The sequence below is a fragment of the Saccopteryx leptura genome, chromosome 3 (genome assembly GCF_036850995.1).
Source record: "Saccopteryx leptura isolate mSacLep1 chromosome 3, mSacLep1_pri_phased_curated, whole genome shotgun sequence".
In the NCBI taxonomy this organism is placed as follows: domain Eukaryota; kingdom Metazoa; phylum Chordata; class Mammalia; order Chiroptera; family Emballonuridae; genus Saccopteryx; species Saccopteryx leptura.
The window spans coordinates 354,512,207-354,529,273 of record NC_089505.1 but is presented as its reverse complement, the minus strand read 5'-3'; the positions used below and the strand labels follow the sequence as shown (position 1 = coordinate 354,529,273).

The 17,067-nt window shown below is 43.7% G+C and overlaps 1 protein-coding gene across 5 annotated transcripts in view; it reads left to right on the top strand.

Moving 5' to 3' along the window:
• SAMD12 (sterile alpha motif domain containing 12) overlaps positions 1-17,067 on the top strand; it is a 406,813-nt gene that overhangs the window by 96,136 nt on the left and 293,610 nt on the right. The window contains exon 3 of one of the 5 annotated variants that reach the window (XM_066379392.1): positions 4,496-4,711. The exons of the other annotated variants lie outside the window; for them this stretch is intronic. Within the exon in view, the coding sequence (XP_066235489.1) occupies positions 4,610-4,711 (102 nt within the window). The 5' untranslated portion in view covers positions 4,496-4,609. The remainder of the gene's footprint in view (positions 1-4,495; positions 4,712-17,067) is intronic. 5 annotated transcript variants of the gene reach the window in all.

The window sequence follows — 17,067 nt, the reverse complement described above, 5'->3', positions numbered from 1 at the left end:
CATAACCTTGTGTACACACCCAGGCTTATGGCTATATAAAATTTCTCTTCCACCCAGAAAACATATGCTGGTCTTGACTGGTTGACTCAGTGGTAAGGCGTCGGCCTGGCATGTGGATATCCCAGGTTTGAATCCTGATCAGGGCACACAAGAGAAGCACCCATCTGCTTCTCTACCCTGCCCCCTCTTGCTTCTCTCTCTCTCTCTCTCTCTCTCTCTCTCTCTCTCTCTCTTTTCCCCTCCTTCAGCTATGGCTTGATTGGAGTGAGTTGGCCCTGGGCACTGAGGATGGTTCCATGATCTCTGCCTCAGGCAATAAGAAGAGCTCAGTTGCTGAGCAACAGAGCAACACCCCAGATGGGCAGAGTATAGTGTCCCCCTAGTGAGCTTGCTGGGTGGATCCCAGTTCAGGTGCATGCAGGGGTCTGTCTCTGCCTCTCCTCTTCTCACTGAAAGAAAGGAAGAAAGAAAGAAAGAAAGAAAGAAAGAAAGAAAGAAAGAAAGAAAGAAAGAAAGAAAGAGAGAGAGAGAGAGAGAGAGAGAGAGAGAGAGAGAAAGAAAGAAAGAAAGAAAGAAAGAAAGAAAGAAAGAAAGAAAGAAAGAAAGAAAGAAAGAGCATATGTGAATGCAAGTGAGGATGACATTATTAAAGATGACCTTGAATCCACTTAGGGGAGGGGGTGGCAGGGCACAGTCACAAAGCACTAGCCAACTTTAGCACCTCATTATAATTTTAAATTACTAATGATATACCTCACCCAGAGACCTGTGTCATGGTAGTTGAGAACCACTACCCTAGAACTTGAGGTCACTTTAGGGTGATTGAAGAGTCCTATAAAATGAGTCTTGCTAGAAGGAGGTGCTTATTATAACTTGGGTTCCACATTAGCCAAGAGAGCATAGAACTGTCTTTTGAGGAGGTATCAATTTGAGGCATCCTCATTTTTTAAAATGAATTTATTGGGATGACATTGGTTCACAAAACCATACAGGTTTCCAGTGTACATCTCAACAAAACATCATCTCTACACTGCATTGTCTGTCCCAGAGCAAAGTCTCTTTCTCTCCCCATCCCCCTATTTCCCTCTGACTCTCACCACACTGTTGTCTGTGTCTATGCCATAGATACAGATATAAACATATAGGTGTGTTTTAGTCCCTTCCCCTTCTCTCATCCAGCCTCCCATCCCCCCTCCCCTCTGACAGCTGTCAGTCTGTTCCATGTATCCACGAGGCACCCGCCTTTTCATGATAGCAGCTAGTCGGTGCTGACTAATAATGGGGTTCTATTCCTGGACTTCGTGATTCCATCGCAGAGCAAAGGCAGAGCAGATGTTGGCAGGCAGACCTGTGTGTGATCAGCAGTGCCAAGGCACCTCTCTGCTTGAGCAGCGCGGCAGATGTGAGCAACACTTTGGGGCTTGTTTGTGCTGAGTGTAGGTAATGTTTTAATGTCGAAGGCATCATGCGTTGCTCTTGGGGATGGCTTGGTTTGGTGGAAAGGGCCAAATGGGTAACATTTCAGGTAGGCCACTTGCTCCCTCTGAAACATCAGACAAGTTTCTTAACATTTGAGTTTTAGTTTTGTCATTAGCAAAATGGAGATGGTGACCTTTCGGGAGAAAGACAAAAGACAGAAATAGATGCCTCACTTCATTCCATACATAAATATAAATTCCAGATTGGTTAAAGAGCCAACATGATAAAGCCTTAGAAATTTCAGAAGGCCGTCTAGGGGAAAGGCTCTCTTACACATCATTGAGTACTTTTAAGTACAAAGTCACTGTGAACACAGTTAGCCATAGATGACAGTAAAGGAGGAGATGTTTGTGACCTGTATAGCAAACATTGAGTTAATATCTGTAACATACTTAGCAAAACATATATCCACAACAAATCAGTAAAACAAGCTATCAACTGGATAAATAGGCTAAAGGAATAAATAGGTAATTCAGAGAAGAAATTTCTATATCACAATAAACTTATAGACTCAATCTCGTTAATCAAAAAGATTCATTTTTTGAAGACTGAGGTTCCTTTAATAAAAAATAAAAAAGCAAGTTATATGGAACAATGAGCACTTTTATATACCGTTAATAGGAATTATTTTTTAGTAAAGCTTCTGCTTAAGTTATTTTGGCAGTAATTTCAAAATATAAAATGTGTATACCTTTGGCCCAGCAATTTGACTTCTAGGAATCCATCAAGAGTTCTTCAACTGTGCACCATAATATATGTACAAAGATTCTTGTTTCAGACTATTTTGTTGTAGAGAAAAAACTAGAAACAACCTTTACCAACCAGAGAGTAGTTAAATTATGGTGTGTCCACTAGAGTGAAAGATTGAAAATAAACGAATGCCCATCAATAAGGGGTAGCCAGCCAGTCATGATGTATTCATTCTGTGAAATGTTTTTGCAGAGATTTAAATGAATGAGGTAGACCCACAAATAATATTATGGAATCATAATAAATTGTAGACTCATTAAAAATAACACAATCCAATTTTTGTAAAAGGTACTTATATTTATGTATGTTATATATAAATGTATGGAAAAGGGACATGAAGGGTTACGCCAAATTTGACAATAAGGGCCTTTGTCAAATGTCTAGATGTATGGGTGAGGAATGGTAGTCACACTTCCCTGTGTTATTATTGTTTTGTTGAACTATTTAGGTAAAGCTCTTATTAATTTCTCTTCTGCAACATAAAGTAATACATTATTTTAAAAATAGTGATAATGAAGGATAAAGTATCAAATGAAAAACACTTAGGAGAGTGCTTGGCAGATAATAGGTCCTTGATACATATCCATGTTTTCTTTTAATCCTTTGCTAGAACAGATTAAGAGTTGTATGAATTTAAAAATATCCCAGTGAGTGCCTACTATATGTCCTAGGGAGAGCTTATCTGTGGCGAGAGCTTATCTGAGGTCCTTCTAATCTGCCTGTGAACAGAAGACAAATTCACAGATACTTCCAACAGTGATTTGGATCGGTTCATGCGCTCCAGTCATGTCTATGCCTTATACCTATGCGCTACCACAAACTTCTACCATGACTACGTTACTCCGTGTTGGACACATACAGTTTAGTTGTTCATGTTCAAAGTTAGCTACAGTTCTGATCATGTTTTATTCCTCCCCTCCCAAGGAGTACAAAGCTGTCTTCTCATGCGTGTTCTTTCTTCCCGCAAAGCTGTCGGTTCAAGGCTGTCTGACTTACCTGTGTGTTCATTGGCTGGGTTTGAGAGTTCCAAAGGACTCAAAGACAATGGTGGTTTGTTCATGGGCTAGACACCATGCCAGGTCCAGGACTGGAAGATAAATGGTGGATGACAGCTTCGTATGATCGTGCACACGCCACAGAAGTGTAGGGCTACTTAGGAAGAACATGGAACTGAGAATAGTGCTGACAGGGTTTGTGGGGAGGAGCAGCTAGAAGAGGTGAGAGAACAGCATTGCTATAGTAACGAAGACAGCGGCTGAAGAGCGGGCTGCATGTCAAAGGCCAGTGTGGAATGAATGAATGGCATGTTGAGGGCAGTGACACTAGAGAGAAGGCAGCGACCAGATTAAAATGACTTTCTAAGCGCCACCTTGGAATTTGCCTGGGAAAAGGGTGGCACAGAATCAGGTCTCGGTCGCCCTCTTCCCTAATGCCAGCCAAATTGTTTTCCATCTGTCCTGAGCGGAGTAGCGCTGGCTTACGCAGGAGCACCTGGGGACTTTCTGGACTGCAGAACCCAAGGGTCACGCTGGAGGCCACATCAAGCCTGGGACGTGAAGGCAGAGAGCCCTCAGGGGGTGTCAGATGCCCTGCTTCCCGGAGCAAGTTTGGTCTTTAGAATGCTGTGGATCTTGGGATTAAGGGCAGGACCAGCCCGAAAGTGGCTCTTGGAGGACCCCCCACCCTTAAAGAACTATGATAATGAATAAGAATACATAGGTTGGGTCTTGGCTTTTCTGTGATCAGAATACAAGCTTTATCAGCTGAGGGACCAACGAGGAAACTGAATTCCTTGTCGTGGTCTGTTAGTCCTGGTAGGGTGGGTTTAATCTGTGGAAACAAAAACTCCCCAAATCTCAGTGACGGAAACATAGCAGGTGTTTCTTTTTTTGTTCTGTTACATGTCAGTCACCCACGATCTGAGGTCTCTGCATGAGGGACTCAGGCTGACGGAGGCTCTGTTACCTGAAGAGTCAATGGTCACTATGACGGGAGGGAGGAATTTGCACGCTGACCTTTAAATGTTCTCACCCAGAAGTGACGCATTTCATTTTTTTTTTTTTTTTTTCATATTCATTGGCTAGAACAATTCATATAGGTACATGTAGCTTTGGAGGTTGGGAGGGGGGGGGGTCAATCTTTTTATGCCAAAGTTGGGGGAACTCTATGTAGGTCAATGTGGAAATGTCTACCACATCTGGGAATAGCAATGCCAACCCAGCCATTGCTGGTCCGTAGGTCCATTGTGCCTTCTGTCTCTTACCAGATTATGGCTTAAAGGGCTTCGGCAGCTGGACCTGACCACTAGAGGTGAACAGAGTCCTGAGTGGGCAAAGCAAAGTACCCTGAAAGGGGCCTGGCAGCCAGAGAGAGGACAGATATGCAGAGCACCCAGAATAGAGGGCAGCTCCTGCGGGAGTTGGCCAACCGCAGCCCCTGGCCTGACCCTGGCCCGACCGACTGCTGCTGTGTGGCTTTCAAGGTAAGAATGAGCTTACGGTTTTAAACGTTTGGAAAAAAATGAAAAGAACAATAGCACATCAAATGCTTGACAGTGTGTTACGCCTTCTCCTAAAGCTTTGCCTTTATCACCCCTGTTCCTCTTTTCCCGCCCGTGTGGTAGAGCGGTGCCGGCAGCCTTTCTGTAGACGCGGTGTCTGGAGCCTGTAGATAGGCTAAGTAGCTAGGGAGAGCTCATGGGCCAGCCAGCTGGAATTCAGACCCAGAAAGTCCTACCTCAGAGCCTGTGCTCTTAATCCCCTTCCCTGAATGACGAGCTTAATACTGTGCGCAGAGCGTTTAAGTGACACGAGGAAAGATGCCGGCAACATCTGCATCCTCTGGTGAGTTCCCAGGAGAGAGCATCGCTGTGTTTCTGAGAAGCAGGGAGAGGCTTCCTGGGAGGAGGGGCCGCATTTCTACCAGGGTGATGGGTAGAAAAGATAGAGAGAGAGAGAGAGAGAGAGAGAGAGAGAGAGAGAGGAAGGGAAGGGAAGGGAAGGGACAGAAGGAAAGAGAGAGAGAGAGAGAGAGAAAGAAAGAAAGAAAGAAGAAAGAAAGAAAGGAAAGAAAGAAAGAAAGAGAAAGAAAGAAAGAAAGAAAGAAAGAAAGAAAGAAAGAAAGAAAATTCACTCTTCTGATTAGTAGACCTTAGGCTTGTATAACAAAAATTATACTCAGCTCTTGCTATTATATTTTTAATTTAGCCAATGGAGAATTTATGAGAATTTATTTGCTCTCTTGCTATACATGTAACTGCATAATGTCCTCCATTTTGCCTCTTGGGGCCATGAAGCCTAAAGTGTTTACTATCTGATACTAACAGAATCAGTTTGCTGACCCTGAACTAGTGCTGTGAGTTCAAAGAGAGACCACCATTAACATTAATGAAAGCAATGATACCAACATGTAGGAGGCCCAATAACTATATAAAAAGCCTTTGTATATACCTGACCAGGCGGTGGAGCAGTGGATAGAGCATTGGACTGGGAAGCAGAGGACCCAGGTTCAAGGCCCCGAGGTCGCCAGCTTGAGCGCAGGCTCATCTGGTTTGAGCAAAGCTCATCATCTTGAACTCAAGGTCGCTGGCTCGAGCAAGGGGTTACTTAGTCTGCTGAAGGCCCCCAGTCAAGGCACATATGAGAAAGCAATCAATGAACAACTAAGGTGTTGCAACGAAAAACTGATGATTGACGCTTCTCATCTCTCTCTGTTCCTGTCTATCCCTCTCTCTGACTCTCTCTCTGTCCCTGTAAAAAAAAAAAAACCTTTGTATAGATAAAAAAAAATAGATGATTCTTCCTTAAACTTTTTAAATATGGAATGTTCAAACAGACACAAAATAGTAAAATGGACCCCCCGGCACCTAATAGTTTCAACAAATATCTAGTTTTGCTTGTTGCCCACCTGTGTCTAGACCCCTCCCAATGCTGGGGAATTGTAAAATACGCAGGTACATTGTCATTTCATTGGAAAATATCCTAGAATGTAACAATGGTAGATGAGGACTCCTTTTTTTAAATACATAGCCAATATGTATTTAAATATGTATGATTTTAACAATACTGTTAAAATCACTGACAAAATTAATGACAATAACTTCAGGTTATCTAAAACTAAGTCCCCATTCAGTGTTTCCTAATTGGCTCAAGAAAGGCAGAACTTAGACCAGGGGTCCCCAAACTACGGCCTGCGGGCCACATGCGGCCCCCTGAGGCCATTTATCTGGCCCCCACCGCACTTCCGGAAGGGGCACCTCTTTCATTGGTGGTCAGTGAGAGGAGCATAGTTCCCATTGAAATACTGGTCAGTTTGTTGATTTAAATTTACTTGTTCTTTATTTTAAATGTTATATTTGTTCCCATTTTGTTTTTTTACTTTAAAATAAGATATGTGCAGTGTGCATAGGGATTTGTTCATAGATTATTTTATAGTCCGGCCCTCCAACGGTCTGAGGGACAGTGAACTGGCCCCCTGTGTAAAAAGTTTGGGGACCCCTGAGTTAGACCTTAACCAGGCTGCAGAGGCCACAGGCAGTGAAGAGGAACTCGATTAAGCCAAGAAAAACAAGAGAAAGAACAAAACAGAGGCAAAGTAAAATAAATAAAAAGCAGTGAAAGATACAAATTATGGAATTAAGTGTATCAGTTGCTTATTGTTATGCAAATGACAAATCCCCTTATAATTTTATGCAGAGTCACTTAAACCCTCGCAACAGTGAAGCACTTTTAAATCAAAGAGATGAAAAAAATGGTTTAAATTACGGTAATGTGTAAATAGATACCAAGAAAAATAGAGGTTATAATTTTAACAGCAAACTTACGGGAATTTAAGGTTAAAAAGCACAGAACAGGATAAATAAGGACATAACTTAATTGTAATAGGCACAATATAAAAGAAGATCTATTAGTTAGAAGCACAAATGCACACATGAGACTGAAAAATATAGAGAAAAACTTATTAAAATTCAAAGGGAACTTGATATTAATAAAATTTAATGTGTGATCTTGCTATATATCTTTCAGAATCACCCAGAGTCAGGCAAACTATGTCTTATAATAAACAAAGTTGAATATATTTAAGTTTTATTCTATGAAGGGGGGAAATTATGGGGTTTTTTTGTACATCTGTGAAATAGTTCCAAAAACAGATTATGTTTTTAGGACTAAATATTTATAGGCCATGTTTTCTAATCATAATTTAATTATTAAAAATAATTCTAAAAAGGAAATCAGTGCTGACCTGATAACCAAAAAAGGTCTTACTTATGTGTTGATAACATCATTCTAAATTATCCTTGGATCAAAATATAAGTCAGAACTGGAATGATCAACTAGACTGCTCACAAAAATTAGGGGATCAGGGACCGTGCAGATGCTCCAGTACTTTCAGTCTTTTGTATAAGGGCATTTTCACCAACGAAATAAAAGTTGGTTTTACATCTCATTTGCATAATCAAACAACTTTATTTGTCTTGTCATTTGCTTTTCTGATGTTCTTGTTTAATAATAAAAAATCAAATGCTTCTTTTTTTTATTGCTTCATATTCATTTTGAAATATTCCCTAATTTTTGTGAGCAATATATCTAAAGAGCAATTGAAAGAAAATTTTCTACCAAAACCTATGGGACATGCTAAAAGCTAAAAACTCAAGGGAACTGTGTATCCTTAGGCACCAATATTTTAAAGTAAAATAAAGAGACATAAACTGTGTCTTGAGAATTTAGAAAAAGAACATAAAAATAAAACGTCGAAAAAAGAAGTATTAAAGATGAGGGTTAAAGTTGTTTGAGTAAAAAATTGACGACATGTAGAAAAACTAAATGAGTCCAAAATCTGGTTCTTTGGAAAGACCAATAAAATCAATAACTTTTTTATTAATGTAGTTGAGAAAAAGAAACAGCCAAAAATGTATATAATTAGGAACAAGGAAGGTGATAAAACCACAGAGACTACAACATATTCTGATGCTGGTGAAGACCAGGAATCCACCCAAGCCCATTTCTCCCACTGGTTACAAGCCCAGGTTCTGGACAGAACACCAAAGCAATGACCAGAGGCCTCTGAGAAGTCAACACCATGGACAGATGGGGTGAGAAGTCCATGGACAGATGGGGTGAGAGGTCTGAACTTGACAAACTACCGTATTTCCCCATGTATAAGACGCTCGCATGTATAAGATGCACCTTAATTTGGGGGCCCGAAATTTGAAAAAAAGATGTATTACATAAAGTTATTGAACTCAAGTTTTATTCATCATAAAATTCATACAACTCATCTGCGCAAAAAAGCAAGAAATGCAAGTAAAAAAAAAAAAAACTACAACCACTGTATATAAGACACACTCAGTTTTTTTTTAACCTCAAATTTTTCGGAAAAGGGTGCATCTTATACATGGGGAAGTACGGTACTAGTATAGTGGGGAAATTCCTGGGTTTTCTCCTCTTTCAGCCCTGGCTGGACTCCGAGGGCGGCCCCAGCCGCTGCTGTGCGGAAGGTGTCCATGGACAGAGGTTGAGAAAGAAACCTCCAACTTCTGACCAGGACAGGAGGCCTCCGGCACACTGGGGAGTGTGGGAGCAATCTCCCTTTCTTTTCTTCATTTCCATTTCTCTCTCAGCCTATCCCGGGGGTGGCTTCAGCACAGGTGCTGGTACCTGAGACCTTGAGAGAAAATGGTTTCTAGCCAGAAGAATCGGGAAAAGGGATCCCTGTGGTCCAATTTACTCGTTGGAGAGTAACGGGGTGGGGAGAGGAGGGTGACCCCCATTATTTTTCCACTTGTCTCTCACTGCTTTGCCTGAGGGCAGCCCCAGGCACACAGAAGTGTGGAGAGTGGGGTGTCTAACACTCGGAGAGTCCCACCTTTTTTGTCCAAGGAAATGAAAAGACCTCTGTCATGGTCAGTACATGATTCTGTCATAGGCCAAAATTTATATACCTATATGCCAAAAATAATGAATTTTACTTTGTATAAACTAAGTTCAAACATATGCATATGTTCAGGAAGAAGAAAATGTGCATAAGATATCATAGAAGATACAAGAAACTTAAAGGTCTACCATTTAAAAAGAAACCACGAGGATAAGTTCATTATGCAGCTAAGTTCTTTACATGTCAGCAAGCAGTCAATGTCAGCATTACCCCACTATTCCAGACTATAAAGGAAGACACAATGACATTAATAGCAAAAATAATTTTAAAAAATAGTAGAAAGAGGCCTGACCTGTGGTGGCGCAGTGGGATAAAGCATCGACCTGGAACACTGAGGTCGCCGGTTCGAAACCTTGGGCTTGCCTGGTCAAGGCACATATGGGAGTTGATGCTTCCTGCTCCTCCCCCTTCTCTCTCTCTCTGTCTCTCTCTCTCATGCCTCTCTCTCTAAAAAAATCAATAAAAATAAAATATTTTAAAAAAAAATAGTAGAAAGAGCCTGACCAGGCAGTGGTGCAGTGGATAGAGCATCAGACTGGGACTCAGAGGACCCAGGTTCAAAACCCCGAGGTCAATGGCTTGAGCACAGACTCATCAGTTTGAGTACAGTGTTGCTGACTTGAGCACAGGATCACAGACATGGCCCCATGGCCGCTGCTTGAGCCCCAAGGTCACTGGCTTGAAGCCTACAGTCGCCAGCTTGAGCCCAAAGTTGCTGGCTTGAGTAAGGGGTCACTCACTCTGTTATAGCTCCCCCACATATGAGAAAGCAATCAATGGACAACTAAGGTGCCACAACGAAGAACTGATGCTTCTCATTTCTCTCCCTTCCTATCTCTGTCCTTATCTGTCCCTCTGTCTGTCTCTGTCACAAAAAAAACCCTCAAAATAGTATAAAGATCAAAAACTACAGACCAATATCAGATGGCTATAAATATCAAATAATCTGCATGTTGTCAATGAATAACATGCTCTGACTAAGCAGGCATTTTCCAGGAACAGAAAGGTATCCACTGTCAGAAAATTGACCTCATGGAATTCATTTCTACAGCAAATTAAAGGCAAAAATACACTTTCTGTATTAAAATGCTTCCAAACGCATTTCCTAAACTTCAGCAGACACAAACAAATTCAAGGTTAAGTAGGAATAGGTGGAAATTTTAGAATATAATAAAAGCTACTTACCCAAGACAGTGACTAAATATTGTCTTAAATGGCAAAACACTAAAATGCCTTCAGTTAAACCGAACTAGACAGGGAGGGCTACTATCACCAGCATCATTCAGCTTTGCGTTGGAGATTCTAATGTAGTAAGAAAAGAAAATGTGAAAACTGGTATAAATAGTAGAAAAATAATTCAAGTATATCATCTTTTGCTTATTACTAAATTGCGTGCCTAGAACATGCATGATCAACTGATAAAGTACTGGAATTAACAAAGACTTCGTTGACGGGAGAAGTATTAAAAAAAGTCAATGGTTTTTTCCTCTGCATTAGCAAAAATGATGTAGAAATGGAAATAAGGAGCCATTTTGCATTCACCGTCGGTGTCTGCGCTTTACCTGTGTGCTGTGGGAACAGCTGAAGGATACTGAGCCTGGGAGAACGCGGACCAGGTTTGCATTTTGAAAGAATGCTTCGGCAGCTCTGGCGAGACTAGTTTGAAGCAAAGAGACCAATTATAAGACTGCTGCAAAGATCCAGGCAGAGATGATGAGGCCCCAAGCAAAAATGGCAGTAGGAAAGAAGAGAAGGGGAAGGAGCTGAGATCATAAGTGCGGAGAATAAAGAAGGATTTGCGCTCAACTGGTGGGAAAAAGCGGGAGGAGAGAGTTACAGAAGGCTCCCTGGGTTCTATGGCCGGGGCCCTGGGGGAACGGGAATCTGTTTCTTGTGCAGAGATACAGGAGGCTGAGCAGGCTCCCTCTGTTGAGGGGCGGGGTGTTCAGTTTGGGCATGTCATGGGATGTGTAAGTATTTAGCAGGCAGGTGATTGTATGGGTTTGAGCGGAGCGTGAAGGATGCATTCGAGGTGTCGTGAGCAGGTTGGTCTGGCATGTCCAGTGCCGTTGCTGGACCAGTGTATCTTTTCGTAGGAAACTGACTCCCGGGAGGTGGGTGTGCACGATGTTTACCTTTTAGACTCTCAGATCAGTATGCCTCTCCCTTTCTCCGCTTTGCTCCAGACCCGTGAGGCTCTCCCGTGTGGGCTGTGTCCAGGCTCTCTTGCTCTCTGGTTTCTGGTTGCCTTTGGTCTTGAGTGAATGTTTGAGCTTCTGCCAGGCTGTCTTCGCTGGTAGCTATAGCAGCTCGGCAACCTCCTGACAGCCTCTGTCCCCTGTGTCCTTCAGCCTGCAGGGATTAACAACTCTCTGCAGGTGCCCTACTCTACCACTCTACCGTATCCCTGCCTGCACCTTCACAGGTGGTCCCTATGAAATTCCTCCAAATCTCCCCCATCTGATGTGCTGTTTCCTGTTTGCTACACCTGGTTAGTCAATGGGCACTGTCAAAATTGCTTTGGGTGCCCATTAAAATACGGGTCTTGGGGCCAGATTGGGAACCTTCCCTGGTCTTCTTGGCAACCCTTCTAAGACAAGATCATATCATGAGCCAGCTAGTTGAGTTTAAACAGCTCAGTGCAAGGCTCTGCCATTGTGTGACCTTGGGCATAATTGTTTTACTTGTCTAAACTTTTTGGTTTCCAGAAATGTGAAGGGAGTTCATAGTTCCTACCTTATGTTATTTTTCAGAGGCTTAAATGAGGTAATCCGTGTAAAACAGCAGGATGCTAATAAGCTTCCAGTAAGCGTTATTTGTGATCTATTGATTATATCCATTTAATCTCTATAAATATACTAAGATTTCGCCAACTCTTAGGTCAAATGAGACTTGGTCCCTGTATTCCATCTTGCAAAGGACACAGAGAAGTAAAATAATTATAAGAAAATGCAATTAGAAAATGCTTCAATATTTATAAACTTTTAATCTAGGACATTTCACAGATGCCATCAAAGCTGTAGCCCGCAGCAGATGTGCGTCAGCTGTGCGCTCCGTGGGCGACAGGGTTACGGACTTACATACCTGCCTCCGTCGACGGAGATGTTTTCTGATGAAGTGCTCTGGGAGTAAAGGCGAGGTTGGGGGAAGCAGGGCAGTTTTCAGAGACTGTTGTGAAATGGCACAGACATTTTAAGCTGTCCATCCAGCAGACAGGGAGGCAAGACAAGTGTTCCTGTGACAGCAAATGGCGTGTGGACTGAATGGCATGTGGAAAGCAGGGGAGTCGTTGGGAAGGGCACAGTTTGGTATGATGAGCACACAATGTAGAAGCAGCTGATGGAACGGTGTGGCTGGTCTTTCATTCAACTAATGTTTATAGTACTTCTCTTATGGGCCAGGCACTGGTCTGGGTATTAGGGACACAGACAAGTACAAAATGACTGTTGTCTGTTCTCACAGAGCCTACATTCTAGTAAGAGTTTCAACTGATGGTCAGGCAAGTAGATGTATAATGTGACTGGTGACTGTTGCCGCAGTAACATATTATAAAGCACGGTGAAGTGGAAAAGTGGTGAGGGGCAGGGTGGGCAGAAGGGGGCAGTAGAGGGTGGCCAGGGAAGGCCTCTGTAATCAGAGGGAATACAAGAGGTGGCCAAGAGGATGGCTGGGAAAAAGCCTTCCAACAGGGGTCACAGTACAGAGACGTTGGCGTAGAGTGCGCTTGGTGCCCTGGAGACGCAGCGAGAAGCCTGGTGACTTGAGCAGAAGAAAGTGGGAAGGGGGATGAGAGACGAGATCAGAGAACCAGCGGGGGGTTGCGGCTCATGGAAAGCCTGGGAGGCCATTGTGAGCATTTTTGCTTTTACTCTGAGGGAGGCCATAAAGCCACATGGGGTTCTGATAGCATCTGACATCATTTACTGGCTGCGGTGTTGAGAACAGACAGTGGGGGGGGGGGGGGCAGAGGGCAGCGGGGTTCCCACTCAGGGAGCTACTGCGATTCTCCATGGGGAGGGGGTGCTGAGGCAGCCTGGGAGCCCTGGGGATGGTGAGGAGGGGTCAGAGACTGGCTGGGCTTTGAAGATCAAGCCAAAGCGTTTTGAAGATGGCTCACAGGTAGTTGTGTGCACCAGAGATACGAGGTCTGACGGGTGGTTTTTGGCGTGAGCACTTGGAAGGTCACAGTAGTTATCAACTGAGTCAGACAACTAGAGGAAGGAGAGGGTTGTTGCGAGAGCGTGGAAGTCGGGGATTCTCTTTTAGACACTTTCCACTGGAGACGTTGAACAGGCAGCTCAGAACTGGGTCTGAAGGTCAGGAGGGGAGGCTCGGCTGCAGATGGACATCTAGGCTGGGACGCATTTGTGTGTGAATGGTATTTAAAGCCTGGAGACTGCACTGCGTGAGCTCCCTCGGGAATAGGGAGGCCAGGCAAGGACTGAAGTGTGGCATCCGGGATTGAGAAGTCAGGAAACCTGAGGGGAACGGTGATGAGTTAGGGAAGGAACAGCCGGTGAGGTAGGAAGGACAGGAGGCCGGTCATGCCCTGGATGCTGAAACAAGCTGTTTCTAGAAGGAGGGATGGCAGAAGCAGATGTTCCTGATAGGCTGATCAGCGTGTGGTGGCTGAGAATGGACCGTAGGGCGTGGCAATGTGGAGTCCATCGGCGGTGCCCCTGAAGGGCTGTCTCGGGGAGTGGGGGGGGGGGGGGGAAGAAGTCTGGGAAGGGTGAGTTCAGGAGCGGACAGGCTCTGAGGATTGGAAGAACAGGGGCAAGGACAGCACTGCTGATGCTGTTTACTCTAAAGGAAGGAAAGAGGAATGAAACGGGAGTTGGAGGGATATGTGGGGACTTGGATGGAAGATGAAAAAATCCACCTTTATATGGTGATGGGAATGACCCAGTAGAGAGGGGGGAATTGAGGCCGTGGGAAAGCAGTGGGCGTGTGCAGGAGGGATGTCCTGAAGTGGGCACGCGGGTGTGAGGTCTAGGGTGGAAAGGGATGGTCTGACTTCACATAGCAACACCCAGAGCTACAAGCAGAAAGCAAAGCAAATGGGCCCAGGGACAGAGTGGGGGGCAGGTAGGATGAGGGGAGTTCTGGTCCGCTGGCTCTTCTTTTCTCAGAAATAAGAACTGGACCGTCTGTTCAACAGTGAGTATGGAGAGCATCCGTTGGAGGGGGTACGTGATTGAATTAATAGCATGTAACAGTGAAGTCCAGGAGCACCGAGGTCTTCTTGAATTACTGGCCTTGAATTTCAAGGGAGACCGGTCACAAGAGTTGTATATTATTGTGTATTGTTTTTCAGTCTCATTCGGCTGGACAGCTGGAGGTGCTGAGTAGACAAAGGTGAATTTATCTGAAGTGGGGCTCTGCCAGGCAGGTCCATGGGCCAAATAACGAGAGAGAGGTAAATAGGCCGTGAGAGAAGTTGAGCTCTGTTCTCTAAGCGCTGGGGGTCGTCTGTGATCACACGTGTGTTTCACAAAGACAAACCTGATAGAAATGAGAACCGGGAAACCTGCACGGTGTTGTAGCAAATAGATGGTGAGAGCTGACTCGGAAACATTTCCGTTTCAACCACCCAACGACGGTGCCTGCTTTCAACTTGATGGACTTTTTGAAGTCTGGACCTAGCATTAGACATGTATCTTTTTGTCCACAGGCAAATAATAACTTCCATTTCCACAGGAGGTTGAGGGATCCCCTCACCCCTACATCCTCCCCTTCTCGCAGTCTTCAATAAACCATGCGCCAAGTCAGCGGTCTCTGAAAGGTTTGTGGTTCCCGGAGGTAATTTTAAAAATTTTGTATATCACAGCACACACGTGGTGTGCCACCCTTTTGGCTCAACTGGGCCAACTATTTTCAGATACAAAATGTATTTTATGGGTTAGATATACATCTAAAGACTACATTTTGTAAAGCCGGATAAAATTGCATTTTCAGCTAGAGAAGTATCAAATATCAGAATGACCTCCAAGGACCAAACCATCTGGGAACAGTGTGTATTTTATTAAGTAGAGAGAGCTGAACAATATCCATCATGTGGGTATGTATAAAATGCATTTACACCGGAATCATCTATCTTGGGATGACCTTCTCATGTCATGGCTACTTGCATATGTTCTCCAGAGCAACACCATATCTTAGGTTTTTAAAATGCATGTAAATAAAGAAAAAAACACTTAAAAACTATTTATTCCATGAAGCCTGCAATTTTCAACCTTTTTCACCTTACAGCACATATAAATTAATTTCTAAAATTCTGCAACATACCAAAAAATACATTTTTGGGGGCACTGATTTGACAAAAAAATATAGGTATTGGGCCTGACCTGTGGTGGCGCAGTGGATAAAGCGTCGACCTGGAAATGCTGAGGTCGCCGGTTCGAAACCCTGGGCTTGCCTGGTCAAGGCACATATGGGAGTTGATGCTTCTAGCTCCTCCCCCCTGTTTCTCTCTCCTCTCTGTCTCTCTGTCTCTCTGTCTCTCCTCTCTAAAATGAATAAATAAATAAAAATTTTAAAAAATAAAAAAAATATAGGTATTACTTAATTTATTCACAGCGGACAGCTATTATTGTGTAGGCTGTTATCATTATATTATTATTATTTAACAACCTAAGGGAAAAGGGGTCAGTGCCCCTGACTAAATACAATAGTCAGGGATTGCATGTTTTAAAAATTCCTGTGGCACACCGGGGTGCCACGGCACACCAATTGAAAATGACTGTATTAAGCTGTGGGGATTTTGTTCTGATTTGTTTCCTGTCTGATGATACATTTGTTTCTCATTGCAACAAATGAGGAAAATCCCTGCTGACAAGGTTTACCATTAAAACTAGATATTAAGTTCCTGAATCTGGAATTGTCACAAACAGATTAAAAATTCACAGCAACTTTTAAAAAGTGTCTCTTTAAGTGATTCCTCTGTTTCTCTTGGATGAAAATGCCATTAGAGCTTATGTTTCCTAACTGGAGATGGTTATTATTGCTGAACTTGCTGTCAGTCTTTGGGCGTGGACCGTAGTGTGGTACGCGAATGTTTGTGTTATTGTAGACCTAGAACTGATGTGCTTGAGTCTCCCCCAAAACTGCTGAGGAACTTTCTTCTGCACCCCCCTCCTCCACAAGCTGTTAGCAGTGACCCCTGTAATACAACCTGTAAACATGGCAAAGTTATGGGAGGACACCATTCTTAGCCCCGAGAGCTCACCATTTAGGGAAGAACCAGGTAATCTGGATAGAATCTATATGGTAATCAACCTTGTTAGGTAACTAACCTTGTTAGTTAACCAGTACTTCCTTGGAATATCATGTTTTCCCTTGACAAATACATGCAGTAACTCACTTTAAGAATGAGGAATCCAAAGTGAGTTTGAAAAACTAGGCACCAATTTCTCCCCTCCCCTTACCCCCACGCACTCCGTGAAGCGGGGAAGCTTCTGTCCTGCACTGGCTCTAGACTTCCGAGTCCGGCTGGAGGCCAACAGAACAAGGGGTGACAGTGACACGCCATTTAATCACCTGGGAAGGAAGAAGCCTAGTAAGTTCTTGGCCTTACCACTTGGCATTATTATTACCATTCAGGAAAGTAAGGACCCGGGCAGAGAGACCGTCCGGGCAGCCCCAGCGGTCTTAGATGAAGCCTGAACGTGTGCCTTCAGCATAGACAGCGCTGAAGGTCACGCGTCAGCCCCTTCAGCCACACGCCCGCCTCTCTGGACGCGGAACACGATCAGCAAGGACATTGTCAAATAGGCAGGTCCCCGGAGGATAACTAGGGGAGGAGTGTGAAAGGTAAAGGCGAGAAGGGAGGAATAAATGACAGTAAACACTGATCTCTCGCTAAGAGGAATGATTTCCGATGTGCCCTCTTTCCAGCCGGCTCTG